General features: G+C 51.1%; 1 protein-coding gene and 2 pseudogenes across 1 annotated transcript; all 3 read right to left on the reverse strand.

Moving 5' to 3' along the window:
- Positions 1-1,448: 1,448 nt before the first annotated feature.
- LOC102268530 (2-acylglycerol O-acyltransferase 3-like) lies at positions 1,449-7,104 on the reverse strand (annotated as a pseudogene).
- A 776-nt stretch (positions 7,105-7,880) lies between these two features.
- On the reverse strand, positions 7,881-13,886 carry LOC102268804 (replication termination factor 2 pseudogene; annotated as a pseudogene).
- A 93-nt stretch (positions 13,887-13,979) lies between these two features.
- LOC102269078 (2-acylglycerol O-acyltransferase 3-like) lies at positions 13,980-17,804 on the reverse strand. The gene is given in 9 exon segments (XM_070362566.1): positions 13,980-14,077; positions 14,080-14,157; positions 14,467-14,671; positions 14,941-15,011; positions 15,271-15,378; positions 15,587-15,721; positions 17,295-17,351; positions 17,404-17,607; positions 17,795-17,804. Coding segments are annotated over 9 exon segments (966 nt in total).
- Positions 17,805-18,066: the final 262 nt, after the last annotated feature.

The raw sequence follows: 18,066 nt of genomic DNA on the forward strand, positions 1-18,066 counted from the left end.
TGCCGGGAGAAATATCAATAACCTCAGATATGCAGATGACACCACCCTTATGGCAGAAAGTGAAGAGGAACTAAAAAGCCTCTTGATGAAAGAGGAGAGTGAAAAAGTTGGCTTAAAGCTCAACATTCAGAAAACTAAGATCATGGCATCTGGTCCCATCACTTCATGGGACATAGATGGGGAAACAGTGGAAACAGTGGCAGACTTTATTTTGGGGGGCTCCAAAATCACTGCAGATGGTGACTGCAGCCATGAAATTAAAAGAGGCTTACTGCTTGGAAGGAAAGTTATGACCAACCTAGATGGCATATTCAAAAGCAGAGACATTACTTTGCCAACAAAGGTCCATCTAGTCAAGGCTATGGTTTTTCCAGTGGTCATGTATGGATGTTAGAGTTGGACTGTGAAGAAAGCTGAGTGCTGAAGAATTGATGCTTTTGAACTGTGGTGTTGGAGAAGACTCTTGACACTCCCTTGGACTACAAGGAGATCCAACCAGTCCATTCTAAAGGAGATCAGCCCTGGGATTTCTTTGGAAGGACTGATGCTAAAGCTGGAACTCCAATACTTTGGCCACCTCATGCGAAGAGTTGACTCATTGGAAAAGACTCTGATGCTGGGAGGGATTGGGGGCAGGAGGAGAAGGGGACAACAGAGGATGAGATGGCTGGATGGCATCACTGACTCGATGGACATGAATTTGAGTGAACTCCGGGAGTCAGTGATGGACAGGGAGGCCTGGCGTGCTGCGATTCATGGGGTCACAAAGAGTCGGACACGACTGAGCGACTGAACTGAACTGAACTGAAGGCTAGGTGTGCAGTAGGGCCGCATGCTGGTAAAATAAATTCGTGCTTCATCTGGTCTTCCATCCCCCAGGGAACATGAAGGATGGAAAGAGATGCAGAAATAAGCTATGTACTTAACTCTATCTTTCTGTCACGGGGGGTCAGTCCAACACTCCCTACAGTCAGGCACCCCTGACCTTTATCAGCTTTTGTTTATAGTATTTCACCATCTACCCTATTGACTCTTCCTACCTAACCTTGTTCACTCTTAAAAGCCAAACCCTCTGGGAGCTTTCCTCCCCAACAGCTCTTAGCTAAGTACATGCCTTTATTTATAGAGGGAGAAGGGACCCCGCCAAAGGAAGAGACTTTAGCAAATTCATGCAGCAGAACTAAGTTTCTGGGAGGAGAATGTATGGGTCTGATACTCGATCAAAGGCAGAAACTGTATCCGTTAGAATGGAGGTGGATTACATGTGGACATGCTCACACGCAGAGGGAGAGCCTGAGTTCTGCAGGCATCTGACTCTACCAAGCAGTGGAGAGAGAACTGGCTCTTATTGGCACAGTAGCATGGCAGTAGGTGGGGGTCTCAGGCACTGGGATCAGGGGCTGGGGGCGGGGGGGCAGGCTGTGAGGTGGGGGGTGGTGAGGCCAGGCCTAGATGAAGGTGAGGTGAGTAGAAGCCGGGAGGCCGCAGCTCTCCTCGTGCTCCTCAAACAGTTGCTCCAGAGCCTTCATGTACAGCGTGTGATAGTGGTCCACCTGCTCCTCGGTGGGCTGTGGACACTGGGGCACTGGGATGGGGCGGCCCACTGCAGGGACAGGGGGACACAGGTCAGGGGAGGGGCCTCGGCTGCCCATGCAGCTCACATTGGCCTTCTTCCCTGGACACGGGCGCTCACCCACAGTGGTGATGGGTCTGCAAGGGCACCAGGCCCCAGGACTTGGCTGAGAAGAGACCATGGACCCAGAAGATGTAAGGAGAAATGCCCACGAACTTCTTGATGGTGAACTGGTGACCTGGTGACCTGGAACGGACGCTGCCAGGAGTCTGGGGCAAAAGCCTTAACTCTGAAGATGTCAAGAGACGAGAGAAGAGGGCTAGTCACATAAGGGGCTCTGGGAGGGCCCCCACATTCTTCCTCCACAGGTTCCCACTTCCCAAGGCCATTTGAAGCACTTTGTAGGCCAAATGATGTTACTACAAGGAAAGATCTGGAAGAAGGGACTTATGTTTCTTTTTAAAAAAAAATATTTTTATTTAGTTATTTGGTTCTGCCATGTCTTTGCTGGGGCATGTGGGATCTAGTTCCCTGATCAGGGATCAAATCCAGGTCCCCTGCATTGGGAGTATGGTGTCTTACCCACTGGACCACCAGGGAAGTCCGGGACTCGTGGTTCTTAAGACGAATGTGTACTGGGCCACTGTATATACATTTTCTCATACAGTCTCAACTTCAACGCGGTGGCAAGGTGGGTGTTCACCCTATTTCACAAGTAAAGAAGCCTGCAAGGTCTTGCTTGAAGGATTTCATAAAGAATGAACTATGGGCATCCAAGACACTGGGTCCAGCGATTTGCACTGTGATCCCGTCTCTCTCTGCGTAGGAGGAAGCCCAGGGAATGGGCACCAGGGCTGGGCACAGAGGAAACACCCAAGGTCTGCCTAGAGCGCCCTCTAGCGGTGGTCACGGTGGAGGCTCTGGGGACACACAGTCCACCTCCAGGGGACGGGTGTGTAGGCATAGAGTGTAGATCCCCAGACATACAGTGAGGTGGGCCACCGCTCACCCGTGCCTCAGTGCCAGCCGGACAAAACCTTTACAGTTCTGGAGAATGAGGCAGTGCTCCCCTGGGATGGCATGCAAGGCCTCATGGGCTCCCCCGACCATGATGATCACAGCCTGGCCGAGCTGGGGCTGGGACAGAATAAAATCCAGGCTCTGATGGGTCATGGAACGTGCTCCTGTGGACAAGAGGGGGTGCAGGAACAGATCTTACCCACTCATTGGCTCCCTAGGCTCTTCTCCCTTTAGCACAGGAAGAGTGAGATCCCACCCCTTTCTTTCCAAACTCCTTACCCCTGTCCCCCTGCCCCCCAGTCCGTGAACCCTACAGCACCTCTCCCAGCAAGGATCCGGGACCCTTGCTCCAAAGCCACTTCCTGACCCTACACTGTGAGTTCAAGCCGAGTGCCTGTGGTAGGCTGTGAGTGGGGACCACTCCAGCCAGATGGAGTTGCCTTCTGTCACTCGACTCGAGACTTACCATAGGACATAACATAGTCTCAGTAGACTGGGAGGCAGAAGAGCCTGTTCAATACCACCACCGAGAACTGAAGCCCTGGGAACTGTTGGGAGGAGCCAGTGCCCTCCGTGCGGAAGTTACAGAAGCTTCCGATGGCCAAGATCCCATGTGGGTGGGTGACAGGTACATAGTCCCATCTGAGGGCAGCTCTGCTGTTTTTATCAGCTGTGGGGGGCAGGGGACAGGGTGAGGGAAATAAGCAGAGAAGCCTTACGGGAGAAGACCTCCCTCCGCACTAACAGACGTCAGAGTTCAGAATCAAAGATGGGGTCAAGGGCACACCGTTCACTCTTGAAACACCACCACACTCGCTGCCCCATTGACTGAACTGAAGCAGCCGTCATAGGGAGAGGTGAGGAGGGGTGAGGAGGTGGCGGGGTAGGGGAGAGGGAGGGGGAGAGCATCCATTGGAGGGTGTCCTGTTACCTTAATGGGGAGATAATCACTCAGGTGTTTCCAAAGAGCCCAGTTCCTCGTCCACTGACAACGCCTTCCTCCTTGAGCAGAGCGATAAGGGCGGGGGAAGAATTCCTACAGACAGCCTTTATCACCTCTTCTGCCCGGGCCCTTGTTTAAGCACTCACCTCGGTGGGGTGTGTCCCGGTCCAGGAATAACCACACCGAGTAGAGAACAGAGAGCCACCAGAGGGAGGTGAAGAGGAGAAAGGAGGCAAGAAAGGAAAAGAAAGGGCCTGGGTACAAAGGAGAAAGGAGAATGATTTAGATTCTGGAACTGCAGTGACTTCTCCACCCTCACCAATGAGACCCCTGCCGGTCTCCCAGCTGGACTTCTGGGCACCCCCTCCCTGGCCCTAGAGGTCCGAGTGACAGTGGGCTCCAACCTTTCTCTTCCACCCTCCCCTCTTTCCATCTTCCCTAGTGGACCCCAGCTCGGTTCCCCTCACCCATGAAGAGGAAACAGAACACGTATTTGTAGATGCTCAGTACTTTAGGGTTTTCATGCTGGGGGAGGGCAGTGGGGCGGTGGAGACTCCCAGGTGCTCCCCTTCTGCCAGCCGGGCTCCCGGACTGGATGCTGGAAGCCTTTCTGGTCTCAGTGACCAAGCCCTTGTGGCCTCCAGGGATCGCCTGTGGATGTGGAGACTATGTTCAGAGCCCCAGAGGTCTCCAGCCTCCCTGCACTTATCATGAACTTCTCCAGTGGGTTGGTCTGGGCTGGCCACTACCTGGGGCTGGGAGGCGGGGAGGTGGCAGGGGACATGCCACCGAGGTCCACCCCTGGGTGCAGTAGAAATCTTGTGGGAAAGGGTTGCGGAAGAAGCCAGAGAGTCCACCCACTGGATCCCAGCCCTGACTGCATGATATCACAGATACTGGACGAGCGCACCCTAGTGTTCACAGGTCTGGGAGTGTCTAGGCTACTCGGAGGCGTTACTCGGCACGGGGGTCTCAACCCTAAGGACAAACACAGTAATACCACATGTATATTCCCAGTGTGAAGTTCAGTCCCCACCCACACTCCTCCAGGGCCCTGCGGCTGCCTAGGTGATAAGGAGGTGTCTGTGCGCAGGGACCCCGTAGCACAGGGTGTGCTCTTGGAACAGCTGCCTGGGTGGCTCCACAGTGACCCCCTGCACCGTGTCCATGTGTGTTGAGGCGGGCCACCTGGTTCACTGTATGTGGATCGGGGCCTGCAGTGTGGGCAGAAGAGGAATAAGACAGGTGGTCACTGAGACCCCTTCAGGTAAGTCCCTCTCCCTCCTGAGGGATCTAGTGGGACAGAGTTCAGGGCTGGTGGGTTTGCCAAATGCCAGCCTGGGGGTGGGGCTGGCACCAAGTATTCAGGTCCCAACCTAGGACCTTCACCTCCCAACCATGCAGGGGGCCTTGAGCCCAGGAGTGGGGAGCGGGCTGGGGAGCCTGGGAGCAGAGCAGGCAGAGGTTTCAGGTGTGGGAGGGCAGGAGGCCCTGGGGCCTGGAACATTCGCAGGGCTACTCTCAGCAGCAACCCAATGTTTCCTGCATCTTTCCACCCAGGACCCCGGCAGGTTCAGAAACTGTGGGAGGGCTCGTTCTCCCCCAGAGAGAAGACTGGCACCGGGGAGGCTCGGGGCACAGGGGACCCCTGACTCCAGGCCTTGGGGGCGGGGCTCCTCCCCAGCAGCGCTGCCCTAGAAACCCTGCCTGACCACCCCCGGGGTCCTCACCGGTGTTCCAGTGCCAGCTTGACAAATCCCTTCTGACTGCAGATCTGCAAGCTCAGCAATCTGATCTGGGATCTGGGCATTGACTCCAGCTGGTACCAGGGCCCATCCAAGGCCAGAGGTCTGGGCCAATGGGGCTCACCATGTGGGTGTGTACCCTGAATAGCAGGGCTCCCCGTTTTTCCCCGGGGCCTGGCCCTGAGGTGTAGAGGATGTGCAGGAAGCTTTAATCCCTAAGGAGTAGCTTAGGCCCCCGTGGAGAGACCTCTAGGGGCGTGGCTTTGTGGGAAATGCTAAGGATTGGGGAGCCCCTCCAAAAGAGAGTCCACTGGGCTGTGGGCACATGCTCCAAGTGGTCGGGGGCCAGTGTTCACCTTGACCAGAATCTTGTTCAAGCCTGACCAGAGGCAGTGAGCCAGCATTTTTTCCAGGTTACTGGAAGTCCCCTTTCTTCGTGTTGTTATTCGGCCATACTTGGCTTTGTGGGATTTTAGTTCCCCAACCAGGAATTGAACCTGGGCCCTAGGTAGTATGAACTGAGTCCTATTCATTGTACCACCTGGGAATTCCTGCATCATCACTTGAAAAAAAATTAGACTTCCCTGATAGTCCAACAGTTAGGAATCTTCCTGGCAAGTCAGGAGACACGGGTTCGATCCCTGGTCTGGGAAGATTCCACATGCCGTGAGGCAATTAAGCTCATGCAGCACAGCTACTGAGCTGCAGCCACAGATACTAAAACCCAAGAGCTCTGGAGTCTGTGCTTGGCAACACAGAAGCCACGGCAATGAGAAGCCCACGGACTGCGAGTAGAGTGTAGCCCCGGCTTGGTGCAACTAGAGTAAGCACTGCATGCAGCCAGAAAGATTCAATGCAACCAAAAATAAAATATAAAAAAGAATTAAATTTAAAAAGTTATTGCAACTATTTAAAATTATTTACTTATTTATTACTGGCTGTGCTGGGTCTTTGTTGCTGTGCAAGGGCTTTCTCTGGTTGCAGTGAACAGGGTCTACTCTGCCTTGCTGGGCATGGACTTCTCATTGTGGTGCCTTCTCTTGTTTCAGGATACAGGCTCTGAGCTCATGGCTTCAGTAGTTGTGGCATCTGGGCTCAGTAGTTGCAGCACCCAGGCTTAGTGGCTGAGGCTCTTGGGCTCTAGGCATCCCAGGCTTCAACATTTGTGGCCCTCGGGCTCAGTTGCTCCATGGCGTGTGGGATCCTCTCCAACCAGAGACTGAACCTGTGTCCCCTGAACTGGCAGGTGGGCTCCCATCCATTGTACCACCAGGGAAATCTAAATTATTATGATTTTTAACAGTTACTTTCCATTTATAGTTCTTAAAAATATTGTCAATATTCCCTGTGTTGAACAAACATTATTGAGTCTACCTGGCATTCAATAGTTTGTGGTGACCTCCACTCCCCACTCCTACGTTGCCCCTGTCCTCACTGGAAGGACACTTCTGTTTTTTGTGAAGGTTACTTTTTTTTTTAATATTTATTTATTTGGCTGCATCAGGTCTTAGTGTCACACGGGATTTTCATTGCAGTGCAGGTTTAGCTGCTCTGCAGCATGTGAGACCTTACTTCCCTGACCAGGGATCAAACCTGTGTCCCCTGCATTGCAAGGCAGATTCTTAACCACTGGCCACCGGGCAAGTCCCAAGGTTACTTTCTTTTAGGGAAGTCTGATGCACACCCATGAGAAGCCTCTGTCACACATCACATTGTCTCCTGACACAAAGCACTTTCCCTCTGTCATGATGACTTTCTGATCAAAGTCTCCCACACACTATGAGCAACAAGAAGAGAATTGGGCTCATCACTGCAGCCGCCATGATGCATCCCTAGCACGTGGAGATGCTCCCTGAATGAAGGGTGGGTTAGTAGGAGACGGGATAGGCAGATTCTAGTATGGCTCAGGCTGGCACATCTTTCTCTCCCTGCACCAGGTCTCACTCGCTTGCAGCTTCCTGGTCCAGGGACCTTTTGGCAAGAGATATTTCCTCCTGTCCCTGCTCAATCCACCTGCATCCAAGGGCAAGTGATGAGGGTGGTGGGGGCCAAGTGTGAGAGGGACTTTAGAGTCTGGCCAGAGTGATGCTCAGTCCACAAGAAATGGTGACACAGCCAGGGAGCTAGCCCCACCCACTGGAAGGAAGGCTCAATGGATGAAATTTTCATGGGAGTCTGGGTGGGAGGAAGGAAGAAGGACAATCTAGCTGTGGGTGCAAGTGGGGTGTCACAGGCTGGAAATGCCCAACGACAGTGGCTTTTTATTTTTATTTTTTCCTTTCTCAAGTTCAGTCTCACTCTGCTTATTTAATTACTTAACTGTTGGTAGCAAAACCATGAGAACTTTAGTCAAAATGAGCTGACCACACACCCAGGAGGAATCTGGAGTCTAATTATTTTGAGCGTAAACATGTGCCCAAAATGCTCTCGGGGCCGTGGGAAGGTCCAAGCGCACAGAGGGTGGAGATGACCGGGAAAGGGTGATGGGCGGGGGGCCGGCAGGGTCACTGAGTCCCCACTGCGCCTTCCTACTCGAGTGGCTCCAGCTTTAAGGGGACGAGCAAGTACACAGGGCCCAGTGGAGGCTGCACCACGGGCCTCAGAAGCAGTAGGACGTGTGGGTGACCCAGTGGGCCGATCCTCCTTGGAGGGCTTGGCAGAGTTGTGGGTGGTCAGGGAGACTTGTAAGCTTCTGACTGTTCGCTGTCAGCGATGGACCTCTTGGCGGCTTTTCGAGAAGCACTCCTGGGTGCTGCTGCACTTTTGGGAGCTGAGTTAGTTGGTCTTCTTCTCTCAAGAGTCAAGACGGGTTTCTTCGGGCTTCCCTGTCTTCATTTTTGATGGTCCTGGGGCTTCTTCACTGACACCTGATTTTGAGACAGACTCTGCTGCCTTGGGTTTCTTTGTTTTCTTCCCCAGCTTGGCTCGCAGCTGCATCTCCTCCATCCCGCTCTTCAGCAGCACTCTCACGCCTTCCTTGGTGCTGTTGAGCCCGATGACCTCATCCCCTCCTGGAAGGCAGCCCTGCACGTGTGACAAACTTCTGCTTTGATCTCTTTGAGGGCTTACCCGGAAAACACACAATCAAAGCACTAGAAGAAGCAATAGCTGTGTTGGCTGTTCGTCTCCAAGCCCACGAGGGGGCAGAAGAAATGTGCCCGCTGGAGGTCGTCATGCTTGTCACCTTTAGGGTTTCCTTGATCGCCTTCCCAGGTGGGGTTGTCGGAGAGCCTCAGTTCTGTCACATTCTTAATGCTTTTAATGTGAGAGGCTGCCTTCCCAAGAGCCTTTTCAGAAGATTTGGCCAGTAAAAACTCAGTGATGGCGTCTTTGTTGTAAAGTCTGCCAAGTTCACAGGCAACTACTGGTCATCTTAACATTTCCTGACTTAGAGTATAGCAGTTCCACTTGGCCACTAATTCAGCATCCTTGTTGACCTTCTCAACCTTCTTTGGCCCCTTCACCAGTTTATGACTCTTAGGGACTGTTCCCTGTTGCAACCCACCCGCAAGCCAACAGAGTCCTGAGCAATCACCTACAGCAGCAATTTCTGGAGCCCAGCAATTTCCGGCCCTGTTTGGTTTTTAAAAGGACTTCTGCAAGGGAACATTGGGAGGTAAATTCAGGAAAGCAGCTGGTGCAAGGCTGGGGAGGACCAAGCTAAAGGGGCCTGCTCTGCTGTCCTCAGGGCATCTCCAGGGGTCTCTGCAAGGCTCTGATTGCCTCGTTGGGACTGGAGGCAAGACCAACTACAGGAGGTTTACTTTTTTCAAAGCTGCTTTCCATCCCCCACTTACAGGAAGCTCTCATGTGTTGACCCTCCGGATTCCCCTTCTCTGGATCCCATGGCACTAAAGCTTAGATTCAAGAAGCCACAGTAAGCTTCCAATCTGTCTTCCCTCCTAGAACACATGGTCCAGCACCGTCCCTGGACCCCAGCCAGGGCTATGCCTCCCTCATCCTTCCTGCACGGGAGAAGATGCCATCAGGTGAGGAGAGAACTGGGAATGGGAGACAGTGACTGTGCTGGGGTGGGAGGCTCTCGTCTTATCCTGACAAGGGAAGTCCTTCTTTGGGTCCAGCCTTACACAAGCCCTTCTTGTCTCTAGCAATATTACACATGGGATCCAGGAAAGCTTTCAGGCTCCTGTGTGCAAGCCTGCTAAGTCACTTCAGTCATGTCTGACTCTTTGAAATCTTATGGACTATAGACTTCCAGGCTTCTCTGTGCATGGTATTCTCCAGGCGAGAACACTAGTGTGGATTGTCATGCCCTTGGCCAGGGGATCTTCCCGACCCAGGGATCAAACCTGAGTCTCCTGTGTCTCCTGCATTGCAGGAAGATTCTTTACTGCTAAGCCACCAGGAAAGCACTTCCAGGCTCCTCAGTTTAGTTTGGTCACTCAGTTGTGTCTGACTCTTTGTGACCCCCATGTACTGCAGCACGCCAGGGTTCCCTGTCCATCACCAACTCCTGGAGCTTGCTCAAGCTCATGTCCATGGAGTCGGCAATGCCATCCAACCATCTCATTCTCTATTGTCCCCTTCTCCTCCTGCCTTTAATCTTTCCCAGGATCAGGGTCCTTTCCAATGAGTCAGTTCTTCACAGCAGGTGGCCAAATTATTGGAGCTCTGGCTTCAGCATCAGTCCTTCCAATGAATATTCAGGACTGATTTCCCTTAGGATGGACTGGTTTGATCTCCTTGCAGTCCAAGGGACTCTCAAGAGTCTTCTCTCCAACACCACAGTTCAAAAGCATCAATTCTTCAGCGCTCAGTTTTCTTTGTAGTCCAACTCTGACATCTATACATAACTACTTGAAAAACCATAGCTTTGACTAGATGGACCTTTGTTGGCAAAGTAATGTCTCTGGTTTTTAATATGCTGTCTAGGTTGGTCATAGCTTTTCTTCCAAGGAGCAAGTGTATTTTAATTTCATGGCTGCAGTCACCATGTGCAGTGATTTTGGAGCCCAGAAAATAAAGTCTGTCACTGTTTCCATTGTTTCCCCATCTATTTGCCATGAAGTGATGGGATCAGATGCCACGATCTTCATTTTTTGAATGTTGAGTTTTAAGCCAGCTTTTTCACTCTCCTCTTTCACTTTCATCGAGGCTCTTCAGTTCCTCTTTGCTTTCTGCCGTAAGTGTGGTGTCATCTGCATATCTGAGGTTATTGATATTTCTCCGGGTAATCTTGGTTTCAGCTTGTGCTTCATCCAGCCTGGCATTTTGCATGATGTACTCTGCATATGAGTTAAATAAGCAGGGTGACAAAATATAGCCTCGATATACTCCTTTCTCAGTTTGGAACTGGCCTATTGTTCCATGTCCGGTTCTAACTGTTGCTTCTTGACCTGCATACAGATTTCTCAGGAGGCAGGTCAGGTGGTCCGGTATTCCCATCTCTTTCAGAATTTTCCACAGTTTGTTGTGATCCACACAGTCAAAAGCTTTGGCATAGTCAATAAAGCAGAAATAGATGTTTTTCTGGAACTCTCTTGCTTTTTTGATGATCCAACGGATGTTGGCAATTTGATCTCTGCTTCCTCTGCCTTTTCTAAACCCAGCTTAAACATCTGGAAGTTCTTGGTTCATGTACTGTTGAAGCCTGGCTTGGAGAATTTTGAGCATTACTTTGCTAGGGTGTGAGATGAGTGCAATTGTGCGATAGTTTAAACATTCTTTGGCATTACCTTTCTTTGGGATTGGAGTGAAAATTGACCTTTTCCAGTCCTGAGGCCACTGCTGAATTTTCCAAATTTGCTGGCATATTGAGTGCAGCACTTTCACAGCATCATCTTTTAGGATTTGAAATAGCTCAGCTGGAATTCCTTCACTTCCACTAGCTTTGTTTGTAGTGATACTTCTTAAGGCCAACTTGACTTTGGACTCCAGGATATCTGGCTCTAGGTGAGTGATCACATCATTGTGATTATCTGGGTCATTAAGATCTTTTTTGTAGAGTCCTTCTGTGTATTCTTGCCACAGTTTCTTAACATCTTCTGCTTCTATTATGTCCATACAATTTCTGTCCTTTATCATGCCCATCCTTGCATGAAATGTTCCCTTGGTATCTCTAATTTTCTTGAAGAGATCTTTAGTCTTTCTCATTCTATTGCTTTCTTCTATTTCTTTGCATTTTCACTGAGGAATGCTTTCTTATCTCTCCTTGCTATTCTTTGGAACTCTGAATTCAGGGTATATCTTTCCTTTACTCCTTTGCCTTTTGGTTCTCTTCTTTTCCCAGATATTTTTAAGGCCTCCTCAGACAACCATTTTGCCTTTTTGCATTTCTTTTTCTTGGGGATGATCTTGATCACTGCCTTCTGTACAATGTCATGAACCTCCATCCATAGTTCTTCAGGCACTCCTTCTATCAGACCAAATCCCTTGAATCTATTTGTCACTTCCACTGTATAATCGTAAGGAATTTGATTTAGGTCATACCTGAATGATCTAGTGGTTTTCCCTACTTTCTTCAATTTAAGTCTGAATTTTGCAATAAGGAGTTCTTGATCTGAGTCACAGTCAGCTCATAGTCTTATTTTTGCTGATTGTATAGAGCTTCTCCTTCTTTGGCTGCAAAGAATATAATCAATCTGATTTCAGTACTGACCATCTGGTGATGTTCATGTGTAGAGTCTTCTCTTGTGTTGTTGGGAGAGGGTGTTTGCTATGACCAGTGCGTTCTTTTGTCAAAACTCTGTAAGCCTTTGCCCTGTTTCATTTTGTACTCCAAGGTAAAATTTGCCTGTTACTCCAGGTATCTCTTGACTTCCTATTTTTGAATTCCAGTCCCCTATGATGAAAAGGACATCATTTTAGGGGTGTTAGTTCTAGAAGGTCTTGTAGGTCTTCATAGAACCATTCAACTTCAGCTTCTTCAGCATTACTGGTTGGGGCATAGATTTGGATTACTGGGATGTTGAATGGTTTGCCTTGGAAACGAACAGAGATCATTCTGTCGTTTTTGAGATTGCATCCAAGTACTGCATTTTGGACTCTTTTGTTCTGTACGAGGGCTACTCCATTTCTTCTAAGGGATTCCTGCCCATAGTAGTAGATATAATGGTCATCTGAGTTAAATTCACCCATTCCAGTCCATTTTAGTTCTCTGATTCCTAAAGTGTTGATGTTCACTCTTACCATCTCCTGTTTGACCACTTCCAATTTGCCTTGATTCATGGACCTAACATTCCAGGTTCCTATGCAATATTGTTCTTTGCAGCATCCGACTTTACTTCCATCACCAGTCACATCCACAACTGGGTGTTGTTTTCCCTTTGGCTCCATCTCTTCATTCTTTCTGGAGTCATTTCTCCACTGATCTCCAGTAGCATTTTGGGCACTACTGACCTGGAGAGTTCATCTTTCAGCATCATATCTTTTTGCCTTTTCCTACTGTTTATGGGGTTCTCAAGGCAAGAATACTTTAAGTGGTTTGCCATTCCCTTCTCCAGTGGACCACATTTTGTCAGAATTCTCCACCATGACCCGTCTGTCTTGAGTGGCCATACACGGCATGGCTCATAGTTTCACTGAGTTAGACAAGGCTGTGGTCCATGTGATCAGATTGGTTAGTTTTCTGTGATTGTGATTTTCACCCTGTCTTCCCTCTGACAGATAAGGATAAGTCAGAGGACGCTTCCTGATGGGAGAGACTGACTGTGAGGGAAACTGGGTCTTGTTCTGATGGGCTGGGCCATGCTCAGTAAATCTTTAATCCAATTTTCTGTTGATGGATGGGGCTGTGTGCTCTCCCTGTTTTTTGACTGAGACCAAACTATGGTGGAGGTAATGAAGATAATGGGGGCCTCCTTCAAAAGGTCCTGTGCCACACTCAGTGCCCCTGACTCTGCAGCAGGCCACTGCCAACCTAGGCCTCCACCGGAGATTCCTGACACTCACAGGCAAGTCTGGGTCAGTCTCCTGTGAGGTTACTGCTCCTTTCTCCTGGGTCCTGGTGCACACAGGTTTTGTTTGGGCCCTCCAAGAGTCTGTTTCCCCAGTCCTGTGTAAGTTCTGTAATCAAATTCCACTGGCCTTCAAAATCAAATTCCCTGGGGGTTCTCGGTCCTTTTTGCCAGATCCCCAGATTGGGAAATCTGTTGTGGGTCCTAGAACTTTCTTAACAGTGTGAGAATTTATTTGGTATAATTGTTCTGTAGTTTGTGGGTTATCTGCTTGGTGGATTTATTGGTAGGGTTAATGGCAACCTCCAAAAGGGCTTATGCCACATGGTGTGTGACCCAGGTCTGCTGCATCCAGAGTCCCTGCCCCTGTGGCAGGCCACTGCTGACCTCTACAGGAGACATGCAACACTCACAGGCAGGTCTGGCTCAGTCTCTGTGGGTTCTCTGGGTGCTGCTGTGCCCAAGGTGTTGTTTGAGCCCTCCAAGCATACCTGGTGGGTGTGAGGCTTGGTTCTAAAGGCAATTATGGCCCTCCTACCATCTTGCGAAGGCTTCTCCTTTGCCCTTGGATGTGGGGTATCTTTTTTTCGTGGGATCCAACATTCTCCTGTCAATGGTTGTTCAGCAGAGAGTTGTAATTTTGGAGTTCTTCCAGGAGAAGATGATTGCACATCCTTCTGCTACGCCATCGTGACCTCAGCCTGTGTGCAGGAATAGAGTGTAGATCCCCAGAGACACTGTGAGGTTCTGACCACTGAAGGCAGCCCTGTCGGGGCACCCATTCACCCGTGTCTCAGTGCCAGGTGGACGAAGCCTTTACGATTCCGGAGAGTGAGGCCATGCTCCCCTGGGACAGCATACAGGGCCTCATTGGCTCCCCAACCACCATGGGCACAGCCCTGCTGAGCTGTGGTTGAGACAAAATAAAATCCAGGCTCTGACGGTTCACAGAACATATTCCTGTGGGCATGAGGAGGTTCAGGAAGAGTTAGTGCCCCTCATGGGCCCGATAGTCCCTCCCCTCTCCCTTTAGCACACTGAGTATTAGACATCACCCCATTCTCTCCACATTCCCTACCCCTGTGCCCCTGTCCACGTGTCCTACAGTGCCTCTCCCAGCACGGATGCAGGACACGTGGGCCAAGCCACCTCTTGTCCCCCACTGTGAACCTGGCCAATTCAAGCCAAGTGCCTGGGGTGGGTGGTGACTGGGGGTCACTCTGGCCAGATTGGGGTGGGGTCATCCTCTGTCACTCAGCTCAAACTCACCACAAGACATAATGTACTTTTGACAGACTGGCATGTACAAGAGGCCATTCAACACGGCCAGTAAGAACCAAAGCCCTGGGAACTGCTGGGAGGAGCCAGTGCTCTCAGTGCAGGAGTTACAGAAGCTTCCGAAGCCCATGGTCCCATGTGGGTGGGACACTAGAACGTAGCTCCTGTCTGGGGGCACCTCTACTGTTTTCACCAGCTGTGGTAGCAGGGGGCAGGATGAAGGAAAGAAAGCAGAGAAGGCAGGCCCCCAGCTGAAAGGACTTCCCTCCCCACCAAGAGACCGAGAGATCAGGGTCTAAGATGCAGTCGAAGGCACAAGGGTCCACTCTGGAACACCATCCCACCCCCTGCCCCATTACCTGAACTTAAGCAGCCAGAGGTGAGAATCCATCATGGGGAGGAGAGAGGAGGTGGGAGGTAAGGGAGCGGGAGGAGTGGAGCATCCCTTGGAGGGTGACCTGCTACCTTAATGGGGAAATAATCGCTCAGGTGTTTCCACACAGTGCAGTTCCTCAACCACTGATTACACCTTCCACCTTGGGCAGAGGGATAAGGGGGGAAGAATCACTACAGACACCATTTATCACCTCCTTCTACCCGGGCCTTGTTTTTGTTGTTTACCTGCTAAGTTGTGTCTGACTCTCTGTGACCCCAAGGACTGCAGCATGCCAGCCTTCCCTGCCCTTCACTATTTCCCAGAGGTTGCTCACACTCATGTCCATTGAGTCCGTGTTGCCATCCAACCATCTTGTCCTCTATCACCCTCTTCTCCTCCTGCCCTTGTTTAGCACTCACCTTGCTGGGGTGTGTCCCAGTCCAGGAATAACCATACCAAGTAGAGAACAGAGAAATACCAGAGCGAGGTGAAGAGGAGGAAGAAGCCAACAAGGGAAAAGAAAGGGTCTAGGGGAAAGTTGAGAAAGGAAAATGAGTTAGATTGTGAAACCGCAGTGACTTCTCCCCTCTCCCCTCAGCAGTGAGATCCTTGCCCATTTCCCTGCTAGACTTTGGCACGCCCCTCCCTTTGCCCTGGTCCCGTAGGGGGTGCTCCAGCCTTCTTAGCCTACCTTCCCTTTTCCCACCTTCCCAAATGGGCCCTTGCTTCCCTTACCCAGAAAGAGGAAACAGAGCACAAATTGGTAGGTGCTCAGTACTTCTAACCACTGTTTCTTTAGGGTTTTCATGCCGGGGGTGGGTGGTGGGGTGGTGGAGACTCCCAGGTGCTCCCTTTCAGCCAGCAGGGCTCCTGAACCAGGAAAAATGGGATGCAGGCTATGGTAGGAGCACAGGAAGCCTTTCTGGGCTGAGTGGTCAAGCACTTGAGGCCTCCCAGGATCACTTGTAGGGGGCTGTGTGTGGGGGGAGCCTCTTTGATCAGAGCTCCAGAGGTCTCCAGCCTCCACACACTTATCATGAACTGGTTGGTCTGGGCTGGTCTCTTCATGGGACTGGGAGATGGCCTAAGGGGTGTGCCATGGAGATCCAGCCCTCGGTGCATTAGAAATCATTGTGAGGAGAGTTGCAGAAGCCAGGACCTACTGGGTCCCAGCCCTGACTGTGTGATCTTGCGGATCCTGGAAGAGCGCACACTTGTCTTTTCCGGTCTGGGAGTGTCTAGGCCACCCGGAGGCTGCCCACATTGCTCATAGCAGCCTTCTTCCCTGGAGCTTGGCACTTACCCACAGTAGTGATGAGTCTGGCCAAGGGCACCAGGCCCTAGGACTTGGCTGAGAAGAGACCACAGCCCCAGAGGACGCAAGGAGAAAAGTACATGAGCTGCTTGAAGGTGGTCTGAAACAGTTGCTGCCAGGTGTCTGGGGCAGGAGGTTTAACTGTGAAGGCTTCATTCTCTCCAAAGGAGTACACGGGCACCAGAGCAACATTGGGAAGACAGAGGCGAGAAGAAGACATCAGGGGCTCTAGGAGCACCTCCCAGTTATCCCCCACTGGTTACCACTTCCCAAGTTCATTTGAGGCAAAGAGAGTTCTACTAAGATAGATCTGGGAGACGGGAATTACATTTCTTAAGAAGACTGATGCAGGGCCTTTCTGTATATAGTTTCTGATACTGTCTCTGTTACAACATGGTGGCAAGGGGAATACTAACACTATTTCACAAGTAAATGAGTTTGGAAGGTCTTACCTTCATGGCTGTCAGGAAGAATTTCAACAGAGGGCACATGAGCCCCAGGGTCCTGTGGTTAGCCCTGTGACCCTATCTCTCTTTTCGTGGGAGGAGCCTGGAGAATGGACACCGGTGGTGGGCACAGAAAAACACTCAAGGTCTGCCAGGATCGCTCTGTAGGTGGTCACAGTGGAAGCTCTGGGGACACACAGCCCACCTCCAGGGGGCGGGTGTGTAGGGATAGAGTGTAGATCCCCAGACACACTGTGAGGCTCTGACCTCACAAGGCAGCCCCGGCTGGGCCCCGGCTCACTCGTGCCTCAGTGCCAGGCCGAGAAAGCCTTTATGATTCCAGAGAGTGAGGCAGTGCTCCCCCAGATGGCATACAGGGCCTCGAGTTCTCCCCCAACCAGGATGACCACAGCCTGGCCAAGCTGGGGCTGGGACAGGATAAAATCCAGTCTCTGGTGGCTTGTAGAACATAGTCCTGGAGGAAAGAAGGTATGCAAGAATTTTACAGTCCCATACTTGGCGCCCTATTCACTTACCCTACCTGTTGGCACATGAAGGCTGAGATAACCATCCCTTTCTTTCCAAACTCCCTACCCCTGTGCCCTTGTCAGCATGCCCCCTACAGCGCCTCTCTCCTTAAGGAGGCAGGACACTTGCTCGGAAACTATCCTCTAAAGCCCACTGTGAGCCCGGCCACTGTTCAAGTCAGGTTCCTGCTCCAGGTGGTGGTTGGGGGCACCTGTGATGGACACGGAGTTAGTTTGCTGTTTCCCACTGAGCTGAAGACCTACCACAGCCCATAATGTCATCGCGATAGACTGGGATGTAGAAGATGCTGTTCCTCATGCCTAACCAGGCCCGAAGCCCCGGGGTCAGGTGGGAGAATCCTGTGCTCTCAGTGCAGAAGTTACAGGAGGTTCTGATGCTGGTGGTCCCATGAGGGTGGGCTACCAGCACGTAGTTCCCATTGGGGGCCAACTCTCGGTTGTCACCAGCTGTTGGAGGTGGAGAGGATGATAAGAAAGGAGTAGAGAAAGCAGGATACCAGCTGTAAAGAGTCCCCTCTACACTAAGAAACTTCGGGGTTCAAGGTACGACAGTAGGGTCAAGTGCATCAGGGTTCCCTCTGAAACACCATCCCAAAACCTGCCCAGTGTGGGAACTTAGGCAGCCGGGGCTCACACTCCAGCATGGGGAACGGTGAGGAGGTGAGAGCGGGTGGGGAAGAGGGTGGAGAGCATCCCTTGGAAATATCCCTCAGGTGTTTCCAAACAGTCCAATTCCTCATCCACTGAGAACGCCTTCCTCCTTGGGCACAGATAAGGGGGGAGAATTCCTGGAAACACCCTTCACCTCTCACTGCCTGGCCCTTGTTTAGTGCTCACTTTGCTGGGGTATGTTCTGGTCCAGAAACAAACCTTATGAAATGGAGAACAGAGAAACGGCGGAGTGAG

The sequence above is a fragment of the Bos mutus genome, chromosome 25, assembly GCF_027580195.1.
Source record: "Bos mutus isolate GX-2022 chromosome 25, NWIPB_WYAK_1.1, whole genome shotgun sequence".
Taxonomy (NCBI): Eukaryota; Metazoa; Chordata; class Mammalia; order Artiodactyla; family Bovidae; genus Bos; species Bos mutus.